The sequence below is a fragment of the Eubalaena glacialis genome, chromosome 14 (genome assembly GCF_028564815.1).
Source record: "Eubalaena glacialis isolate mEubGla1 chromosome 14, mEubGla1.1.hap2.+ XY, whole genome shotgun sequence".
NCBI classification, from domain to species: Eukaryota; Metazoa; Chordata; class Mammalia; order Artiodactyla; family Balaenidae; genus Eubalaena; species Eubalaena glacialis.
The window spans coordinates 23352089-23373295 of NC_083729.1; the positions used below are offsets into that span (position 1 = coordinate 23352089).

The 21207-nt window shown below is 37.9% G+C and overlaps 1 protein-coding gene across 1 annotated transcript in view; it reads left to right on the top strand.

The window, feature by feature from the left end:
* CLIP4 (CAP-Gly domain containing linker protein family member 4) overlaps window positions 1-20679 on the top strand; it is a 60887-nt gene extending 40208 nt beyond the window's left edge. Inside the window, exons 13-16 of the mRNA XM_061210747.1 lie at window positions 1373-1496; window positions 6006-6070; window positions 13860-13932; window positions 20154-20679. Of these exons, the coding sequence (XP_061066730.1) occupies window positions 1373-1496; window positions 6006-6070; window positions 13860-13932; window positions 20154-20475 (584 nt within the window). The 3' untranslated portion in view covers window positions 20476-20679. The remainder of the gene's footprint in view (window positions 1-1372; window positions 1497-6005; window positions 6071-13859; window positions 13933-20153) is intronic.
* Window positions 20680-21207: the final 528 nt, after the last annotated feature.

A 21207-nucleotide genomic window follows, 5' to 3' on the forward strand; every position in this document is an offset into this window, starting at 1 on the left:
GCTGTGTGCTACACACTTTCAGGAGTTACATGGGAAACATGTAGCAGTGATATGGTGTATTAAAATGGGAAAATGCAAAAGTTATATAGGAAAGCATCAAAGGCAGAAGGAAGTAAAACTTGGAAAATTATAACCGTGGCACTCAGAAATAACAATGGCAGCCAGAGTAACCCAGTTAGCGGCATTCAGAAATGCGATGACTGAGCATTAGTATGGCTGAGCAGTGGGTTTGTATACCTCACTCTGTACCTGTGCAGGGTAGGACTGTTTAAGTATAAAAGACAATTACACGCATTACGTTAGTCTTTTCAACTCAAACTCCAATATCGGGAATGGACTCAGGTATCATCTTTTTGAATGAAAGAGGAAAAAAATTAAGAACTTCTAGATTGTCATTTTAGAGGTTATATAATTGACTCTTTGAACTATTAATCTGAAGGGAACAATATTTTTGTATTTTGTCATTTGTAATAAGTTTCTCAATATCTATATCCTTATTTTTTTATTTGATACTGATTCTAAGAGACCACATACAATTACTATTGTATTCTCCTTTTAAATAAAAAATGAGTGGACTGTCAGGTACTTTTAACTGAACTGGAGGTACCCTCATCCAGAGCCATTACTCTAGGAGTATATGTCCATTTATCTAATATTTGCCACACTAAAAGCAACCTCACTATTTTAATTTTATGCTCTCTAGAAAAGGAAATCCTATTACTCTCCTCAGAGTGGGCCCTTTTAAATACTTAAAAGCCTTTTAGAAAATTATTCCTATTAACTAACCTAAATCTTTTCATTTAGGTTAAAAATGATTTTTTTTTCCCTTCCTGGGTGGGGAAAAAATGAAAGGAAAAGAAGAGTCACCATGAAGTCTAGTCATATTTTCCATATTATTTTTGTCCCCCTTTAATTATTTCAGAACTGTTTGTGGTATTCTAATACTGGGAGAGTAAAATGAAAAGATTGCATATTCATTTTATGATTTATACATCTCAGTATCATGCTACACTGCTCTCAACTTAAACAGACCATACTACCGAGTTAAGGACAGTTTCTTCTTGTAGCTTTTAGATATATTTTGGTCATACACTACTTGTATAATAGCTAATCCTTGCCAAATTTGTGTTTGTGCATTTTATCTTTCTCCCTTAATGTACAACTCTGCAATTATGCTTGTAAAATGTTTTTCTAGTTCATTTTTCAAATTTTCAAATTTTGTTTTATAATTTTATCATTTGAAAGCTGAATGATCATGAGGATTTTGGTCATTTGTAAAAATGTTAAACCATCTAGACTTTGGGTTTGTATAATAGCATAACAATTTTGGATAAAGTGCAGATGCTTTTAAAATCCCGTGTTCTTGTTCTAGGATATTGGTACGGGATAGAGCTTGATAAACCCCATGGCAAGAATGATGGTTCAGTTGGAGGTGTGCAGTATTTTAGTTGTTCCCCAAGATATGGAATATTTGCTCCCCCATCCAGGGTACAAAGGTGAGAAAAAATGAAATTTACACTATTCACAAGAACTTTTTGTAATGTGCAGTGGGTTATAGTTAAGAGTCCCTAATTTTATTTTAAAGACATGCAGTGACTATAGCCCATGTCTTCTTTCAAGGGGTTAACCAACCACCTTCTTCAGAGGGAAGGCTCATGGAAAGCTAAATTTGCTTTACTGAGGATTTGCAATTTAAAAAACCCCCTTTATTCCTCATTTGCAAACCCTGTGAGTATGTGTAGGCTATTAGGAGTGGTGTTTGCCGCTCAGAACAGTGAGAGCAGCAAGCTTAATCTGTCATGCAAACAAAAGTAAAAATGCTCTCTGATTGCTTCAGTCACATCCTAACTACATTAAATTTCCTGCCAGCAGGCACGCCATTCATTCTCCTACAAACCTAATGGAACCAAAATGGCTTTTTCCTCTGATTTCTTTAGTTTTCAAAAATAGATAGGCAGTAGATCTTTGGGGGAAGTGAAGCTTCAAGGATTTATATATAATATACCTCCCCGGTGTTTCTTCTTAAGATAGTACACTTTTGTACCAGCTCACTCTGGTTTTTTAAAAAAAAGTTGAGCAGAAGTGAGTCCTCATGAAATTCCAGGTACTGTTGTGTGAAATGACTTAATGTGCTGAAAGAAGTTGGCTTGGTATGCTTTTCAGTGGATGGGAAATGGGATACTCATCTTTAAATAGGAAATAACATGTATGGTATAGTCACATTCATGAGAATAGATCTATGATCTCAACCTGGGAGTCCCATCTTGTTCCCTTCCAACTAGACTGTGTGACTGCCTCCTGGCAAATTTAACAGTTTTTATATCCATTTTCTTTCTCACTTTGTTTTTCTTATTGAATAATTACATGTAAGTTTTGTATTCTTTTCCTTCTTCTGTGATGTACTTAGTATAACTCTTTTCTTATTATTTATGATTTTATAGCATTTAACGTATAATGCTTTGCAGTTTATAAAGTACCTTCAATTAAATGTTGTTTCATTTGATCCTAATAAGTATTTGGTCAGGTGAGCTGGAAAAGAATAACTACAGATGGTCCCTGACTTACAGTGGTTCAGCTTATGATTTTTTGACTTTATGATGGTGCAAAAGTGATAAGAATTCAGTAGAAACTGTATTTCAAATTTTGAATTTTGATCATTCCCTGAGCTAGCGATGTGCAGTACAATATTCCCTCGAGATGCTGGGCAGGGCAGCAGCAACTCCCAGTCAGCCATGTGATCACGAGGGTGAACAGCCAATACATTTATGACCCTTCTGTACCAATACAAGCATTCTGTTTTTCACTTGAAGTACAGCATTCAATAAATAACATGAGACATTCAACACTTTATTGTAAAATAGGCTTTGTGTTAGATGACTTTGCCCAAATGTAGACTCATGAAAGTGTTCTGAGCACATTTAAGGTAGGCGAGGCTAAGCGATGATGTTCAGTGGATTAGGTGTATTAAATGTATTTTCAACTTAAGATGGGTTTATCGGGACGTAACCCCATTGTAAGTTGAGGAGGATCTGTACAAATAGTTATTGAACATTTAGTAAGTGGTGGGCTCTGTACCATGTACTTCATTAATCTCCCCCAGGCTCAGTGAGGTATAAGGTAATATGATTATTCCTATTTTGCAGGTGAAGAAAAGTTACAAGAGATACAGTAGCTTTGCTAAAGTCATATAGCTACTGTAGGGGACGAAAAACTTGTCCTGTCTATGAATTAAACTGACAACACATAGATGAACAGGAGAAAAATCATGCACACTTATTAAATGTTAATTTTACATGCATGGGGGCGTTACAGAAAGCAGTGAATGCCCAAAGTAGTGGTGAGATTGGAGAGTTTATAGCCCATCTTAATAGGGGAAAGGGAGGGGGAGAACGGCCACTTGTGGGGGAGCAGATGATGTTAGGAAAGATTAGTGGGCCCTTAGGAAAATGGATGGGGATGTGATAGTCTGTGACAGTGTCTGTCTGTGTGTGGTGTTAACTCCTCATCTTCTCTCCTGTGATGAGAGTCAGTCTTCTCTGCTTGATGAAACTCCCGGGAAGGGGATTTATGACAATTCAGTTCTTTTTCGGGAAGATCTGTTTTAGGCAGATAAGGGGAGTACAGAGAAAGCCTCTTCCTGCATTTGTTCATTCTCAAATGTCTTTAGCTCAAAATAATCCTTGCACCAGAGTGGCATGTTTTGGGTGGGGTATTTTGATCTCCCACACTAGTTAATGGTGGAGCTGGACTCAGCCCAGGTTTGTTATTTTGCTGTTGTTTTTTTCCTAAGCCCTTGCTTTTACGCAGTTTGCTGGTTTTTTTTGGTAGTCATTTTATAAATGAAGAAAAAGAGGTAGTAGCTAGTGGCACTTACACGTGCTGGCACTGTTTTAAGTACTCTATATGTATTGTTTACTGCTCTGCAGCAACCCCGTGTGTCAGGTACTACAGTTATCCCTATTTCACAGGTGGGGAAAGTAAGGCACAGAGAGGTTAAGTGAGTTGTGCAGTTGTGCACAGCTCCCAAGTGGAGATTTGAGCCCAGGTAATCTAGTGTCAGAATGTGTACTCTTAACCATTACCCTATAATGGTTAAAAGAGGCCCAGTGACTTTCTTTAGGACCTATATCTTATAAATGGTTGATTTGGGAATAAGATCCATACTGAGTCACCAGTCAGTCTTCTGGGTTCTCATATTACTTTGAACAAATCTTCATTAACACATTGCTACAGTCTCTCATATGTTTTATTTGTCTCCTAGTCATGAGGACTGGGGTTCTCCGTTTCATGTTTGATTACCCAAGGAACACAGTTTGGCATGTTGTATGCACAGTAAATATTGATCAAATTTTGTTCAGTGTTTTTTATGCTGTAACAGCTTTCTTCTCTTATATTGTGAAGCCTCTTTCTCTCTCCTGGTTTTATCTTCTTTTTCTTGCTTTGTTTATGGAACACACATTTTTTACTTTCTTTTGCCATCTATTTGGTCTTCTTTAAGGTGATTCATTTAAAAGCAGCCCCCTCATCTTAGAAGAAGCAGGGCTCTCTCTCTAAATGAACTGCTGTCTCTATCCAGCTGTCTTCCTGTCATCTTCTGATTGTCTCATTCATCATCATCAAATACTATTAAGTGTCTTTTAGCACTTTGTGCTGTGCTAGGCGTTCTATAAGTAAATAAAACAGACATGGTGCCTGATTTTGAGGAGTTTCTAATTTAAACCAGCTTTGGAGCTCTTTAAAGATAACACTGATGTTCAAGAAGGAAGACTTTTGAACTAGGGACTCCTGAGAGAACAGTCAATCACATAGTGACCAATCACAACCTCACCTTGCATTGCACTCCTCCCCAGATTGTAGCTGGCCTTTTAAAAATTTTTTATTTTAATAGTTCCATTAAAAAATGTGCCCCCTGTCCCAGAATGCACATGTTACTTTCCTCTGCTTGAATGGCTTTCTACTATCACCCAGGTATCATCTAGTTAATGCTTTTTCTTCTATTAACTTATATATCAACCAATATTACTTTATAGAAATTCTAAGACACTGACTGGATCTAATCTTTCTCTCTCTCTGTCTATTTTTTGCTCAAGTGGTTTTTATCAGCATAGCATTAATTTTCTTATTCTTAGTTCCTACCATTACATACTTATTACTAATGAACTGATCACTTTTAGAATTAAGTTCTCAACTCTCCATCACAGCTTAATTCAAGTATCTGTCCTCTTCATCAAGTCATATTCTTTGCATTCATTAGTCTCGCATTGATTGCTGTATGTTATGTATCTTGTGAAAATGATGCATGTGAATTGCAAGATGAAATTGCAAATATTGTAAGAGTTGCAGGATCTCTTTATGGTAACAAAGTGTGCTGGTGCAAGTGATTGATAGAATGAAGACTGCAGATTTAGGTCAGTAAACAATTGGAAGAAAATGAGACTGTTATAGGATTGGCTTTTTAAAAATAAAGAATGATTTGAGTATCAAAAAAATAGACCTATCGGGAACGTGACCTTTATGATTGTGCTTAGAGTCAAGTATAAAATAAAACATGTTGAATCGTATTAGCCAGTTTTATCAGAAAAATCCCATATATACACAGACTCAGCTGATGTTTTTTCAATGTAAAAATGTGGTGTTTTTACAGTTATAACCTAACATTTGTTAAATTTAACATAAAATAAAATTTTCACATTTTTTAGTTTCATCTTTGAAAATAAAGCTCCAAAGAAGCAAAGTCAGGCCCCTATTTGAAATGAATTCATCTGAAGTTGACTTTCTCTGTACTTACTATGCTTATATAACAAGGACCGCTTCTGTCTGATTATTGCCTGTCTGTGGTGCTAGATTGAAGTTCATCCCTGGCTCATGATAGATGCTTGGTAAATGCTTGTCGAACGAGTGAAATAAGAAATAACCATTGGTGTGAAACCCTCAGTTAAGCACCAGTCTTAAATCTGAAGACCAGCTACTTCTAATGAGGTTTGCATTACTTGTTTTATTCACAGGGTAACAGATTCCCTGGATACTCTTTCAGAAATTTCTTCAAATAAGCAGAATCATTCTTATCCTGGTAAGATAACACAGTTTTATGTTCCTAATAATTATTTCTTTTTTTTTATTATTTCTTTGCTTTTATTCATTGAAAAATTTTTATTGTAAAGTATATATGTATACGAAAGAGTATATGAAATATATTTGTATGGTTCGTGTAATCATAAACAACACCTATTACCCACCCCATAGCCAAAGATGATGATTACCTGTATGTCCTATAGAAACCCCTGAGTATCCCCCGAGTCTCATCTGCCTCCCTTTTCGTATACTCTGTCTTCAGGTTATGCATCTTGAATTTTATGTTAATTATTCCCTTGATTTTCTTTATGTCTATCCTCCATAGATAGATATGTCAATAAATAATATATGTTTAGTTTTTTTTTTTAACATCTTTATTGGAGTATAATTGTTTTACATTGTTGTGATAGTTGCTGCTGTATAACAAAGTGAATCAGCTATACATATACATATATCCGCATATCCCCTCCCTCTTGCGTCTCCCTCCCACTCTCCCTGTCCCACCCCTGTAGGTGGTCACAAAGCAGGAGCTGATCTCCCTGTGCTTTGCGGCTGCTTCCTACTAGCTATCTATTTTACATTTGGTAGTGTATATATGTCAATGCCACTCTCTCACTTCGTCCCAGCTTACCCTTCCCCCTCCCCGTGTCCTCAAGTTTAGTTTTGATTGTTGTTTGCTATGTTATTTAGTGTTCCATTAAAATACATTATTCATTCTATATTTGATGGATATTTGGGTTATATCCTGTTTTTAATTATTAGAAACTATGCCATTGTGCACATTTGCAAAAGTTTCTCCAGGATTGCCAGGTATGGGATATCCATATCTTCAATCTTCCTGGGTATGCCAAACTGTTCACATGGGCAGTGGATGAGAGTCTCTGTCACTCCTCACCTCACCAACAGTAGTCTTGTTTGCCCATCTGATGGGTGTAAATGGTATCTCCTTGTGGTTTTAATTTGCATTTTTCAGATTACAGATGAGATTGGGCCTGTTTCCATGTTTATGGACCACATACATTTCCTCTTCTATGATGTGCCTATTCACGTCTACTGCCCATTTTTCTTTTGGTTGGTTTGTTCTTATCTTATTAATTTGTAGGTTTCTTCATATATTTTGGACATTAATATTTTGTCAGTTTTGTTTGTTGCAAATATCTTTCCCAGTTTTTGACTTGTCTTTTGCCCCCCCCCCACCCCCCTTCCTTTTTTGGCATCTTTTGATGAGCAGAAGTTTTTAATTTTTAAGTAGTCAAAATAGCAAACCATTATGTTTTGGCATGTTTTGTGACTTGTCTTTTCATTGTCTTAACAGTGTCTATCACAGAGTGGAAGTTTTTAATTTTAATGAAGTCCAAGTTATCAATTTTTTCTTTCTTGACTTGTGCTTTTGGTGTTGTATCAAAAATGTCACCACCAAACCCAAGGGTACCGTGATTTTCTCCTATGTTATCTCCTAGAAGTTCTGTAGTTTTGTGTTTTACATTTATAGCTATGATTCATTGAGTTATTTCTTATGAAAGGTGTAAGTCGATGTCTAGATTCATTATTTTGCATGTGAATGTTTAGTTGTTCCACCATATTTGTTGAAAAGGCTATCCTTTCTCCATTGAATTGCCTTTGCTCTTTTGTCAAAGATCAGTTGACTGTGTTAGTGTGGGTCTGTTTCTGGGCTCTCTATTCTGTTCTGTTGATCTATTTGTCTTTTTCTTTTGCTAATACCACACTCTCTTGATTACTGCAGCCGTATAGAAATTCTTCAAGTTTAGTAGTGGACTTTGATCTTCTCCCTCAATGTAGTGCTGGTTATTCTGGGCTTTTTGCCTTTCTATATAAACTTTACAATGTGTTTATTGATGTCTACAAAATAATTTGCTGTATTTTGATTGGGATTACATTGAATGTATAGATGAAATTGGGAAAAACTTAAGTCTTAACAGTATTGAATTTTCCTATCCATGAACATGGAATGCTTGTCCATTTATTTAGATCTTTGATTTCTTTCATCAGAGTTTTATAATTTTCCTAATATAGATTCCATACATGTTTTATTAGATTTATACCTACCAGTTTCTTTTTTATTTATTTTTTTGGTGTTAATGTAAGTGGTATTGCTTTATAGTAATTGTTTTTACCTTGTATCAGCCTTCTTGTGGTTAAGTACTTGCCTAAAAAATCTTTTTCTATCCATTGCCTTAATCTTTCTATGTTCTCATGTTTTTGGAATATCTTCTAAATAGAATATAACTGGATTTTACTTTTTTTTAAAAAAGACAACCTTTGTCTTTTAATCTGAGTTTCACCTATTTGCATTCATTGTAATTAGTAATATATTTGGATTTATATATGTTATTTATTTGTTTTCTAATTTTTCAACTTTTTTGTACTTAAATGTTTTTCTTTCTTGACTTCATTCTGGTTATATTGCTACCCCCTCTTTTTTCCATTTAATTTTCTACTTGTATAAAAATTACATTCTATGAATATGCTTCTTAGTAATTACTCTAGGTACTTTGACATACATACTTAGCAAAGCCTAAAGTTAATCATTATGTTTACTGTTTCTCAAATAATAGGAAATCCTTAGAAACTGAGTTTCTATTTTGTTTCCCTCACAAATTTCACATTGTTATAATAGTTTTTATATAATTGATATTTATTTAATTTGCTCATACATATCAATATTTACCGATATCTTTCGTCATTAATCCTCAGACCTTACACTTGAAATCATTTTGTTTCTACCTCATCTATATTCTTAAATATTTTTTTTAGAAAGGGTCTATTGGTAGGAAACTCAGTTTTTGTCTGTCTTTTCTAGTGATAGTTTTACTGAGTAAAAGTAAAAATTGGTGCAATTTTTATTATAGTTTGAAAGCTGTTTTCTCCCTGCACATTGACAATATAATTCTTCTCCTTTCTGTCTTCTGTCAAATTTTTGAGAAATCACCTATCAGTCTGTCTAATCCATACCATTGTAGGTGATTTATCTTTGCTTTTTGACTGCTTTTAAAGATCTTCTCTATTTCCTGTGTGTTGTACAGTTTTGCTATGATTATGTCTAGGTGGAGATTTCCCTTTGTTTATTCTGTTTGGCATCTTGGGTCTTCCTGGATCTCGGAATTAGTATCTTTGATTAATTCTGTAAAATTCTTGCCCATATACTGAAAATATTTCTTCCTTCATGCTCTTTATTATCTCCTTCCAAAACCCTGATGAGTAGTATAGTCCACTTTTTCACTTTCCCATGCCTCTTTCATATTTTTCACAACTTTGTCTCTGCGGACTGCATTCTGGATATCTTCAGAATTATCTTTCTGTTTCTTGATTCCTTCTTCTGCTATGTTTATTCTACTGCCTAATTCAGCCGCAAAGTTTTTTAATTATAAATTTTTCATTTTTTTTCTTTTTGCAAGTCTGTTTGGTTGTTACTTATTGTCACTTATCCTTTCCCCACATTTTCAAGTTTTTCTTTTATGCTATTAAACATTTTAACTATTGTTACTTTTTATGTTTAATAATTCAATATCTGAAGTCTTTGTGAGTCTGATTCTGCCATCTGTTTCTGTTGAGCCTAACTTGTGGCACCTTCTTTCCTTGTAAATTTTGTAATTTATTGTTGTGAAATGCTTATTTTACTTAGAATTTAATGTATGGGAATTCTTTTAAACCTGGGTTGATGCCTCTTGAGAAGATTATACAGGCATATCTTGTTTCATTGTGCTTTGCTTTTTTTTGCTTCTCAAATACTACATTTTTTACAAATTGAAGGTTTGTGGCAGCCCTTCATTGAGCAAGTCTGTTGGTGCCATTTTTCCAACAGCATTTGCTCACTTTATGTCTCTGGGTCACATTTCGGTAATTCTCACAATATTTCAAACTTTTCCATTATTATTATATTTATTATGGTGTATCTGTGATCAGTAATCTTTGATGTTAGTATTGTAATTGTTTTGGGGCGCTATGAACTGCATCCATATAAAATGACAGACTTAATCGATAAATGTGTATGTTCTGACTGCGCCACCAACTGGCTATTACCCCATCTTTTTCCCTCTCCTCGGGCCTCCCTATTCCCTGAAACTCAAAAATATTGAAAGTAGGCCAATTAATAACCCTACAATGGCCTCTGAGTGAAAGGAAAAGTTGCATGTCTCTCACTTTAAATCAAAAGCTAGAAATGATTAAGCTTAGTGAGGAAGGCATGTCAAAAGCAGAGATAGGTCAAAAGCTAGCCTCTTGTACCAAACAGTTAGCCATGTTGTGACTGCAAAGGAAAAGTTCTTGAAGGAAATCAAAAGTGCCACTCTGGTGAATGCACAAATGGTAAGAAACAGCCTTATTACTGATATAGAGAAAGTTTTAATGGTCTGGACAGAAGATCAAACCAGCCACAGAATTCCCTGAAGCCAAAGCCTAATCCAGAGCAAGGCCCTAACTTTCTTCAATGCTATGAAGGCTGAGAGAGGTGAGAAAGCTGCAGAAGAAAAGGTTTGAAGCTAGCAGAGGTTTGTTTATGATGTATAAGGAAAGAAGCCATCTCCATAACCTCAAAGTGCAGGGTGAAGTAGCAAGTGCTGATGTAGAAGCTGCAGCATGTTATCCAGAAGATCTAGCTAAGATCATTAATGATGGTGGCGCCACTACACAATGGGTTTTCAGTGTAGGTGATACAGCCTTCTACTGGAAGAAGATGCCTTCTAGGACTCTCATTGCTAGAGAGGAGAAGTCAGTGTGAGGCTTCAAAGGAGAAGCTGACTTTCTTGTTAGTGGCTAATGCAGCTGGTAACTTTAAGTTGAAGCCAGTGCTCATTTACCATTCTGAAAATCCTAGGGCCCTTAAGAATCATGTTACATTGGGACTTCTCTGGTGGCGCAGTGGTTGAGAATCCGCCGGCCAATGCAGGGGACATGGTTTCTAGCCCTGGTCCGGGAAGATCCCACATGCCGCGAAGCTACTAAGCCCATGGGCCACAACTACTGAGCCTGCGCTCTAGAGCCCGAGAGCCACAAGTACTGAGCCCACGTGCCACAACTACTGAAGCCCGTGTGCCTAGAGCCCGTGCTGCACGAAAAGAGAAGCCACCGCAATGAGAAGCTCGCACGCCGCAACTAGAGAAAAACCGCATGCAGCAACAAAGACCCAACACAGCCAAAAATAAATTAAAAAAATAATAGATCAATTTATTTAAAAAAAAGAATTATGTTATATCTACTCTTTCAGTGCTCTGTAAATGGAACAATAAAGCCTAGAGGACAACACATATATTTACAACACGGCTTACCGAATATTTTAAGCTCACTGTTGAGACCTACTGCTCAGAAAAAAAAAAGATTCCTTTCAAAATATTACCATTGACAATGCACCTGGTCACCCAAGATCTCTGATGGAGATGTACAATGAGATTAATGTTGTTTACATGCCTGCTAACACAACATCCATTCTGTAGCCTATGGGTCAAGGAGTAATTTTGAGACTTCCAACGCTTAGTATTTAAGAAATACTTTTCGTAAGGCTATGGCTGCTATAGACAGTGATTCTTCTGATGGATCTGGGCAACGTTCATTGAAAACCTTCTGAAAAGGATTCACCATTCTAGGTGCCGTTAAGAATATTCGTGATTCTGGGCTTCCCTGGTGGCTCAGTGGTTAAGAATCTGCCTGCCAACCCAGGGAACATGGGTTTGAGCCCTGGCCCGGGAAGATCCCACATGCCACGGAGCAACTAAGCCTGTGCGCTACAACTACTGAGCCTGTGCTCTAGAGTCTGCAAGCCACAGCTACGGAGCCCATGTGCCTAGAGCCTGTGCTCATCAACAAGAGAAGCCACCGCAATGAGAAGCCCGCTCGCCGCAATCAGAGGAAAGCCCACGCGCAGCAACAAAGACCCAACGCAGCCAAAAAGAAAAAAAAGAAGAATATTCGTGATTCATGGGAAGAGGTCAAAATATCAACATTAATGGGAGTTTTTAAGACGTTGATTCCAACCCTCATGGATGACTCTGAGGGGTTCACGACTTCGGTGGAGGAAGTCCCTGCAGATGTGGTAGAAATAGCAAGAGAGCTAGAAATGGAGCCTGAAGATGTGACTGAATTGCTGCAATCGCATCATAAAACTTGCACAGATGAGGTATTGCTTCTCATGGATGAACGAGGAAAGTGGTTTCTTGAGATGAAATCCACTCCTGGTGAAGATGCTGTGAAGATTGTTGAAATGACGATAAAGGATTTAGAACATTACATAAACTTAGTTGATACAGCAGCAGCAGGGTTTGAGAGGATTGACTCCAGTTTTGAAAGAAGTTCTACCATGGGTAAAATGCTATCAAACAGCATCGCATGCTACATCGAGAAATCATTTGTGAAAGGAAGAGTCAGTCGATGTGGCACACTTCACTGTTGTCATGTTTTAAGAAATTGCCGCAGACACCCCAGTTTTTAGCAAGCACCACCCTGATCAGTCAGGACCCTCCACCAGCAAAAAGATTGTGACACCGAAAGCTCAGATGATGGATAGCAGTTTTTAGCAATAAGGTATTTTTAAATTAAGGTAGTGCATTTTTTTTTTTTGGACATAATGCTACTGCACACTTAATAGACTACAGTATAGTGTAAACAACTTCTAGATGCACTGGGAAACCAAAAGATTTGTGACTCGTTTTGTTGAGATATTTGCTTCATTGTGGTGGTCTGGAACCGACCCTGCAATCTCTCTGAGGTATGCCTGTGTTTACTTCTGCCAGTTGCCTAGAGGCACTGCCAACTTTAGTTCACGTTCTCTGCAACGTTGTTGTTGTCTTTATATTACACAGATAAAATGAATTTGGCTAACGATCACAAATTTTGAGGGGAGAAAATTTTGCTTTCTGTACAGTGGAGTTGACACAAGCTGCTTTCCTTTGTGTTCATCTGAGTGGTGCTTCATTTTGTTTCTCATTTAACTTTACACTGAGGATGAGCTGCTTGGGACCCTGGCTTTTGTTAGGGCCCCATCCATCTTCGCAGGCCCCAGCTTCTCTGGAGGGCAGTGTAGTCCTGGGGTACAAGGTGGTTAGATTGCTGTGGGGGAAACCTTTCATGGTTTCTCTTTTTGGTTTTTGGCCTCTTTGGAATTGTGCCACTTGTATGAGGTCAACAGTATTTTTTTTAAAAATTATAGTTGTTTTAAATTATACTTGCTTCATTCAAGAGATTCATTCAGCACATCTGGTGTGCCATAACTGCCAGAACTGGAAATCCCATTCTTTTTTAAAAACATCTTCTAAAAAATTTACCTTTTGTGAAGTCTTTTTCTTTTTTTTTTTTTTTGATAACTCTGTCATTTGGGGATGCCAACAATCATAAGCTCTGAAATTCATTGTTCAGAATTTTATAAATGGGGTATATTTAGTGATAGTGTTTTTTTAAACCATTTTTATCCTTTTATTTTTTTAATACAATTTATCAAGATTATAATATTTGAGAGTAAAAAGACTAAGCTTTATCAATGTATAACTTGATTCCATTTGGTTTTCAGGAAAGTTTATAATAAAAACCTCCAAAAGTAATGTCATGATCTTAACTTATTCATGTAGTGCATAGTTTGATGAGAAAGGTAAGGTAACAATCGTCAAGAAATCTAAACTCCTGTTACATTCTATATGCACTTATTTTCTTTGCTTTCTGTTTCCAAAGAAACACTTGGTAAAATAGAACGTCTGTAGAAGAAATGATAAAAGATAACTTTTAACAAGGACTGTGAATTTGTGATTTATTTTTCCTCATCTGACCTTAACTTTCATATTTAGGTTTTAGGAGAAGTTTCAGTACAACTTCTGCTTCTTCCCAGAAAGAGATTAACAGAAGAAATGCTTTTGCCAAGTGAGTATTAAGAAGATTTAGAAAAACACCTTTCAAGATGAACATGACAGGATTCTGTGAAGAAAGAAAAGTGGGATTTTGTATCTTTTACATTGCGTGGTAGAATTTTAACACTTAGGAGAAAAGGTGTGATGAGTGGGTCAGTGAGAAGAGTTCTTCCTCCCTCCTTTGCAAGCTCAATTAAAAATGTCACCGGTGACTAAAAGTAGTATACGGAATATATTTTCAAAGAGGTTTAGTACTGTTAATAAAAGTTGGAGGAATTTACATTCTGTGTTATCATTGAATAGGGTGGACTGATTTTAAACTCTGTTTACTTGATTAGTCAGAGAATTGATTTAATATTTTGGGAAGTCCATAAAAGAAATGTCAGGTCTATTTGCATAAGGTAATCTTACTATTATTTAAAAAAAATACTCCCACTTCCTCTTGTAGAATATACTGCTCCCTTTCTCGTTGTTGTTGTTTCTTTGTAGAGAGAATCTCCTTTTCTCTTTTTCATTTATATTCTATTTATAGACCTCAGACCCAGTTTACTCCCCCTAATAGTTTTCTGAGACGTTTAGGAACTTTTTTACTTTTTGAGGAATATGAGGCTCTTCTAGGCTGATTAGGTTAAGGAGGTGTTTTTTTTGCTTTGTTTTGTTTTTTAACATCTTTATTGGAGTATAATTGCTTTGCAATGGTGTGTTAGTTTCTACTTTATAACAAAGTGAATCAGTTATACATATACATATGTTCCCGTATCTCTTCCCTCTTGCATCTCCCTCCCTCCCACCCTCCCTATCCCACCCCTCTAGGTGGTCACAAAGCACCGAGCTAATCTCCCTGTGCTATGCGGTTGCTTCCCACTAGCTATCTGTTTTACGTTTGGTAGTGTATATATGTCCATGCCACTCTCTCACTTTGTCACTTGTTTTGTTTTTTTTAATTTTAAATCCTTCCAATTAATCTATGAACAATGCCCTGGGGGAAAAACGTCTAGCTGAGTAGGGAAGTGCACTAGTTGTGGGGCCCTAGAAGCCACTAGGAATCATAGCCCATGCAAGAGAACTTGACGATCACATGAGCAACAGGCCGGTAGTTTATATAATAATCTGGCATGAAGTTATTGGAAGGCCTGGCAAAGATCTGAGGTTTCACTTGAGAACCCTGACGGGTCCTGAGGCACTGTTAGGTACTGTTTAGCAGAGTTGGGTGGGTTTGGTTTTGTTTTTTCCCATTCCTCAAAACCTCTGCCAATTCTGAGATTTTAAAATTGGTCTCCTCACTTGAGTAGCTGAAAGAGTTTAAGGGCAATAACTTTATGCTCCAGTTTATTGAATATATTCAAGAGTTCTTAGGCAGAATGGAAGAAATTACTAAGAAGAGGCAAGCAGGATATAAAGGATTTTGAAGGGGGAAAGGTATCAAAATCAGTGTCAAGATGTTGGTGAGTGGAAGAACATGATACAGAGAAGTGCGGGAAGGAGAGAGAAATCTGAACCGTGAGAATTATACAGCAGGTATGGATATGTACAGGATGATCTGTTGACATGAGAAGGAAATATCAGTACTTCTGTTGGTTTTCTTTGAAAATAAAAATAAATGAAGCTTTACTGATACTTCTACAGATTGACACTAGTACCTGTTTAAAAAAAAATAAGCATACTCTTATTGAGGATATGTAATCAATTTAGAACTTATTTATTTATTTTTTACTTAAACACTATGTGACCAGATGTTTGGTGATTAGTGTTATAAGAAACAAAAGAAAGACTTTAGGTGTTTAGACTTTAGGTCCTAGGAAACCTGTCCCTGATCTCAGGGGTAAGAAACATTGTAGTGATTAGATGACCTTCTGCTGAAGTGACAGAGTTGATTGTATATTGTGCTGTTTTTAATCTGGAAGCATGATGTATTCTGAAGAATGGGGGTTAAAAAAATGAGTTTATTGACATTTATCAAACCCTGTGCCATTTTCTTGTCTATTCATATGGAAATAAAAGATACTTCCAGAAGAAACATGGAAAATATAGTCAGAGATGATGAAAATCCCTGGGTAAGAAACTGGAAGGAATTGGGGCAAAGGGAATGTTTGCAAAAGAGGGCTGAGGAAAGGGAAGCAGCAGCCGGCTGCACCGTTTTTGAGAAAGAGCAGATGTGCTTCTCCAGTTGGCTTATTGGGGTGGTGGTGATGAACACCTTCGTTCAGAGGAAAAAATGATGGAGGGGGTGTTGGAAGCAATTCTTCTGTCTTCAGAATTCTTAGTATATCTAATACCAAGCATGGGGGTAATAAACACGGGGAGCTTGAGATGTTAGCATAGGCGTCACTGTCACCTGGTAGGCACAGGCATCCTCTCTCACACCATCTGCATCCAGCCTGGGATCTGTAGCTCACCTGTCGCTACATCTCATCTCCATCATTACCAACTTAGCTTCTCCCCGTGTTTTCAGAGTGCATCTCCTGAGAGTCTCCATTGGGTCCTCTCTGTGGAACCTAGCCTGTCCACATGATGTATTTGGCCAGCTCAAATTTGAATGTCTTTGGGTAGAACTCATATAACCCAGTTGGCTGCAGGTTCCATCATTTCACATCACATGTTCTCATTTTCTGCCTGTCCCGTAAAGCTTTTGAATTCTCAAATGCGGAATGAAGTCCAGATTCATTGGCATAGCATGTACAGGCCTGCCTGTTTCTCTGGACTTATCTCTCATGGTAAAATCCTCACAAGTGACAATTTGCTAAACTCTCTGCGCTGTTCAAAAAAAATTTTTTTTAAGTTATACATAATATATTTTGCTCCCATGACTATGTCTGCTTCCCTTTTCTGTCTGCTCATCTGTCAGATTTGTTCAAGTGTCACTTCCTCACGGAAGTGTCTTCCCTGGGACCTTGAGTGAGGATAGATTTCTCCCTCTTTTGTGCCCCTTCTGCTTTGTACATGTCTTTATTGCAGGATCTGTAAGGTTTTACAGATTACTATGCACAAGTTCCTGGAACCTAGCTCTGGACTGCCGTTTCATAGGTGATCCGTTAATGTTTTTGAATGAGTAAGCAACGCTCTCAAATGTAGTGTAATTTATAAATTTCTCACTTCCCTGCGCTTTTAGAGCTTTGACATAACTTGAATCAAATCATTCTTATTGGAATGTTAAATCTTTACCCAAACTATTAAGTTTTGGCTTGGATATCGAGTTCATTTATTACTTATTTCTTTCTTTAAAATTTTTTTGATTATGAAAGTAGATTGGACAAAATTTGAAAAAATTACAATAAACTAAATGCAGATAAAGATCATCTGTAATTTTATCACCTAGATGAGATTATCACTGTTAGCATTTTGTCATATACTTCTCCAACTTTTTTCTAATGCACGTATCTGAATTTTTAAGCAGAGTTGGACAAATCATACTCTATATACTCTGAAAGATTTTCCCCTTAACATATCCCATAATAAGAATTTTATTATTATTCTTTAATAATTTTACGCAGTGTGACTTTCGCAGTGTTTTTAAAGACTGTGCTGTGCTGTGATATGAAACATTTTTATGGCATGATAATATGTGAAAAAAACATATTAACTAATAGTAAATGCCATACTTTTTAAACGCATGTCCATCTCCCTCCCTCCCCACCCATGTATGTCTGTGTGTGTGTTCAGATGAATAACTTTATTTTTTTCTAGTTCTTTCTTTTTTTTAATTTATGCATTTAACTCTTTAATCTCTTGGGGATTTTTAAAATATATAGTGTGTGGTAAGAATCATATTCTTTTCCAAATAAATGACCAAGTTTTACAGCATTCCTAATTAGAATGTTCACTCCTTTCCCACTGATTTGAAGTTTTACTTCTTATCACATATGAAATAATTACATGTATTTTTCTAAAATATCTTCTCTGTGTCATTTAAAAGTACATTCTTATGCCAGGACCACATTGTTTTTGTTTTTTTTTTAATTTATTTCTTGGCTGCGTTGGGTCTTTGCTGCTGCATGCAGGCTTTCTCTAGTTGGGGCAAGCGGGGGCTACTGTTCGTTGCGGTGCACGGGCTTCCCTTTGCGGTGGCTTCTCTTGTTGAGGAGCATGGGCTCTAGGCATGCGGGCTTCAGTAGTTGTGGCACGCAGGTTCAGTAGTTGTGGCTCACGGGCTCTAGAGCGCAGGCTCAGTAGTTGTGGTGCACGGGCTTAGTTGCTCCGCGGCATGTGGGATCTTCCCGGACCAGGGATCAAACCCGTGTCCCCTGCATTGGCAGGCAGATTCTTAACCACTGTGCCACCAGGGAAGTCCCCACATTGTTTTAATTATTGTAATTTTATGATTTAACATAATGGCAATGTAAATTTTGCCATATTATTATTTTCCAACCTTTTCTTAATTATTAATACCCATTGCGGTTGTGAGCAGGAGCCTGGCCTTTGTGCTTGACAACCTTGGATCTGAACCCCAGCTCTCCTCTTTACCATCTCTCTGACCTTAGGCAAATAGCTTGATTTTTCTTAGCCTCAAATTCCTCACTGGTTTGGGTGAGGTTGGATGAGATAATATATGTGAAGTGTTTGGCACATAGTAAGTGCTCAGGAAATGATAGATACTGTCATTATGTGAAATTCAGAGTAATTTCATCAGGTTGCAAAAAAAATATCATTTTGGGGAGGATTCATATATATATATGTTTCTATCCAGGAACAAAGCTTTTTCATTTTTTTTTGTATATTCTTCAGTAAAGATTTATACTTTTCTTACAGGTATTATGTATTTCTTTGTTAACTTTGTATTTGTGCATTTGACGTGGTAAATAATATTTTTTTCCATTACATTTTATTTATTTATTTTTTTAAATTTTATTTATTTATTTATTTATGGCTGTGTTGGGTCTTCGTTTCTGTGCGAGGGCTTTCTCTAGTTGCGGCAAGCGGGGGCCCCTCTTCATTGCGGTGCACGGGCCTCTCACTATCGCGGCCTCTCTTGTTGCGGAGCACAGGCTCCAGACACGCAGGCTCAGCAATTGTGGCTCACGGGCCTAGTTGCTCCGCGGCATGCGGGATCTTCCCAGACCAGGGCTCGAACCCGTGTCCCCTGCATTGGCAGGCAGATTCTCAACCACTGCGCCACCACGGAAGCCCCCATTACATTTTATAACTAGGATTTATCAGATGTGGCATAGGACAGGCTTTGGACCCCAGTTTTCCTACCCATAAAATCAGAGTGCTCTTCCTATCTCCAGGGTCGTTAATAGGAAGAAATGAGACACGGTGTGTGATAGTGTATTTAAAAATACGGAGGGTGAAATAAAATAGAAAACAAGCAGGACCCAGAGTCTGCTCACAGTCGGGCTCCCTGCAGTTTTGGTAACAGGTTCCGAGTTGTCTCTACTGTGGGGCTGGGGGAAGGGTTTCTCTTGGAGGAGAGGTGGCGTGGACGGCGGGTTGAAGGCTCCACTGGTGGTGGTTTCTGGATGACTGTTTTGGGAGGTCTCAGGTCATAGGACAAGCTCCTGGGCATGTTTCTGTTTTGGGCAGAGTTGGCTACTTCCCGGGGACAGTGGAGGAAGCCCTGGGCAGTATCGGCATGAGGCCTTGGACGGGTTCCACGTGTGGGTGCCCAGTAGTTGTGTCATCAGGTCAGGCTGGTGGCGGGTGCTAGGAGGCAGTGCCTTGTAAGTAATGTTTTGTTGTAGAGAAAAGGGGAGGGATCCTGCTCCAGGCAACTAAGATCCTTCCTAATGTTAGTGACAGGGAGAGTGGCAAACCCTTAAATGTAACTGGAGTTCATTCACGGAAGGTGTGTGTGTGTGTGTGTGTGTAGTTTCTAAAGTTGTGGATTAACAGTTTTTAAAAATGGTTTTCATGTAAAGGAATATTTGAAAGGTGAGCAAAATGTAAGTTTATTTACCACAGCCAAAATACTAGGTTCTTTTCTTTTTGCTTTGTCAAACAGGTATAGGTGTATTTTTTCTAATTGCTATTTTACCGAGGGCATGTGCATATATAAATTGCTAGTGAAATCTTAAATCCAGATTAGGGTAGTATTAAAATAGCCAGAAGAGAAAAACGTTTTAATGTTAAAGAAAAGTATATCCTAATATTGCTATTTAGAGTAAGAAAGATCAAGTTGTGAACATAAAGTATGCCCTTTTGTGAATGACTTGTGAACCTGGCTGTGGAAACGAATATGGTGAATTGCGTCACGTGGCTTTCGTGCGTAAGAGTTTCTCTCGCGTCCCCTCTGCGCAGGTCGAAGCCCGCTCTGCGCCGCAGCTGGAGCGGCAGCACCACGGCCGGCGGCCTGGAGGGGAGCGTGCGGCTGCACGAGGGCTCCCAGGTCCTCCTCACCAGCTCCAGCGAGATGGGCACCGTTAGGTACGTGGGCCCCACTGACTTTGCCTCAGGGATCTGGCTTGGACTGGAGCTTCGAAGCGCCAAGGGAAAGAATGATGGGGCAGTGGGAGACAAACGCTACTTCTCCTGCAGGCCAAACCATGGGGTCCTAGTGAGGCCCAGCAGAGTGACCTACCGGGGGATAAACGGGTCAAAGCTTGTGGATGAGAATTGCTGAGTTAAACTTCTACAGTATTAAATGAGCTCACACACACACACACACACACACACACACACACACACACACACATATATAATGTAAAATAAAGAGTCCATGGCAAATGGTTTACTTTATTTAGCTTTTAGCCGTTATTTAAAATTTGAAAATAGAGCTATCTTCATGAAAATCATTATAACAATTCAGAGACTCCTTTAAAAAGCTAGAAATAGGAGCTGTGGGAATCATGGTTCTCTTAAAACAATCTCAAAATAAGCCTTTTTTTTTTTTTTTTTTAAAGATTTAAAGCTTTAGACCCAAGAGAATTCTGAGACTTGGGGAAAAATGTGCCATTAAGTGACTGACTGACGTTGCTTACTCTGTCTCATTTTTGCACAGAATAGTGGATTTTCCATATGCCATAATTGTGAAGGTTTTCACTAGCTTTGGTCAACCTAAGACGTTCACATGACCTTTTTCTGTCAAGTATTTTCGGAGTTTTTATTTCTTTCTGTACTAATAAGGACAGTAAGAGAATAATAGCTGTGTGACTAGGTATTTTTCATGTCTTTGGGTCAAGTTATTTGCCCTTCCAGGAATGCCTCACCTACAGATACGTTAGAACTGTAGGTAAGGCATTCCTGGAAGGGGCTCTGGAGCTCAGCCTCTTGCCCGCTGCCAGGTTCTAAAGCTGCTCTTCCTCACCCGGGGTCACGAGCTAGCTGGTTACCAGAGCTACAACTAGAACGTGGG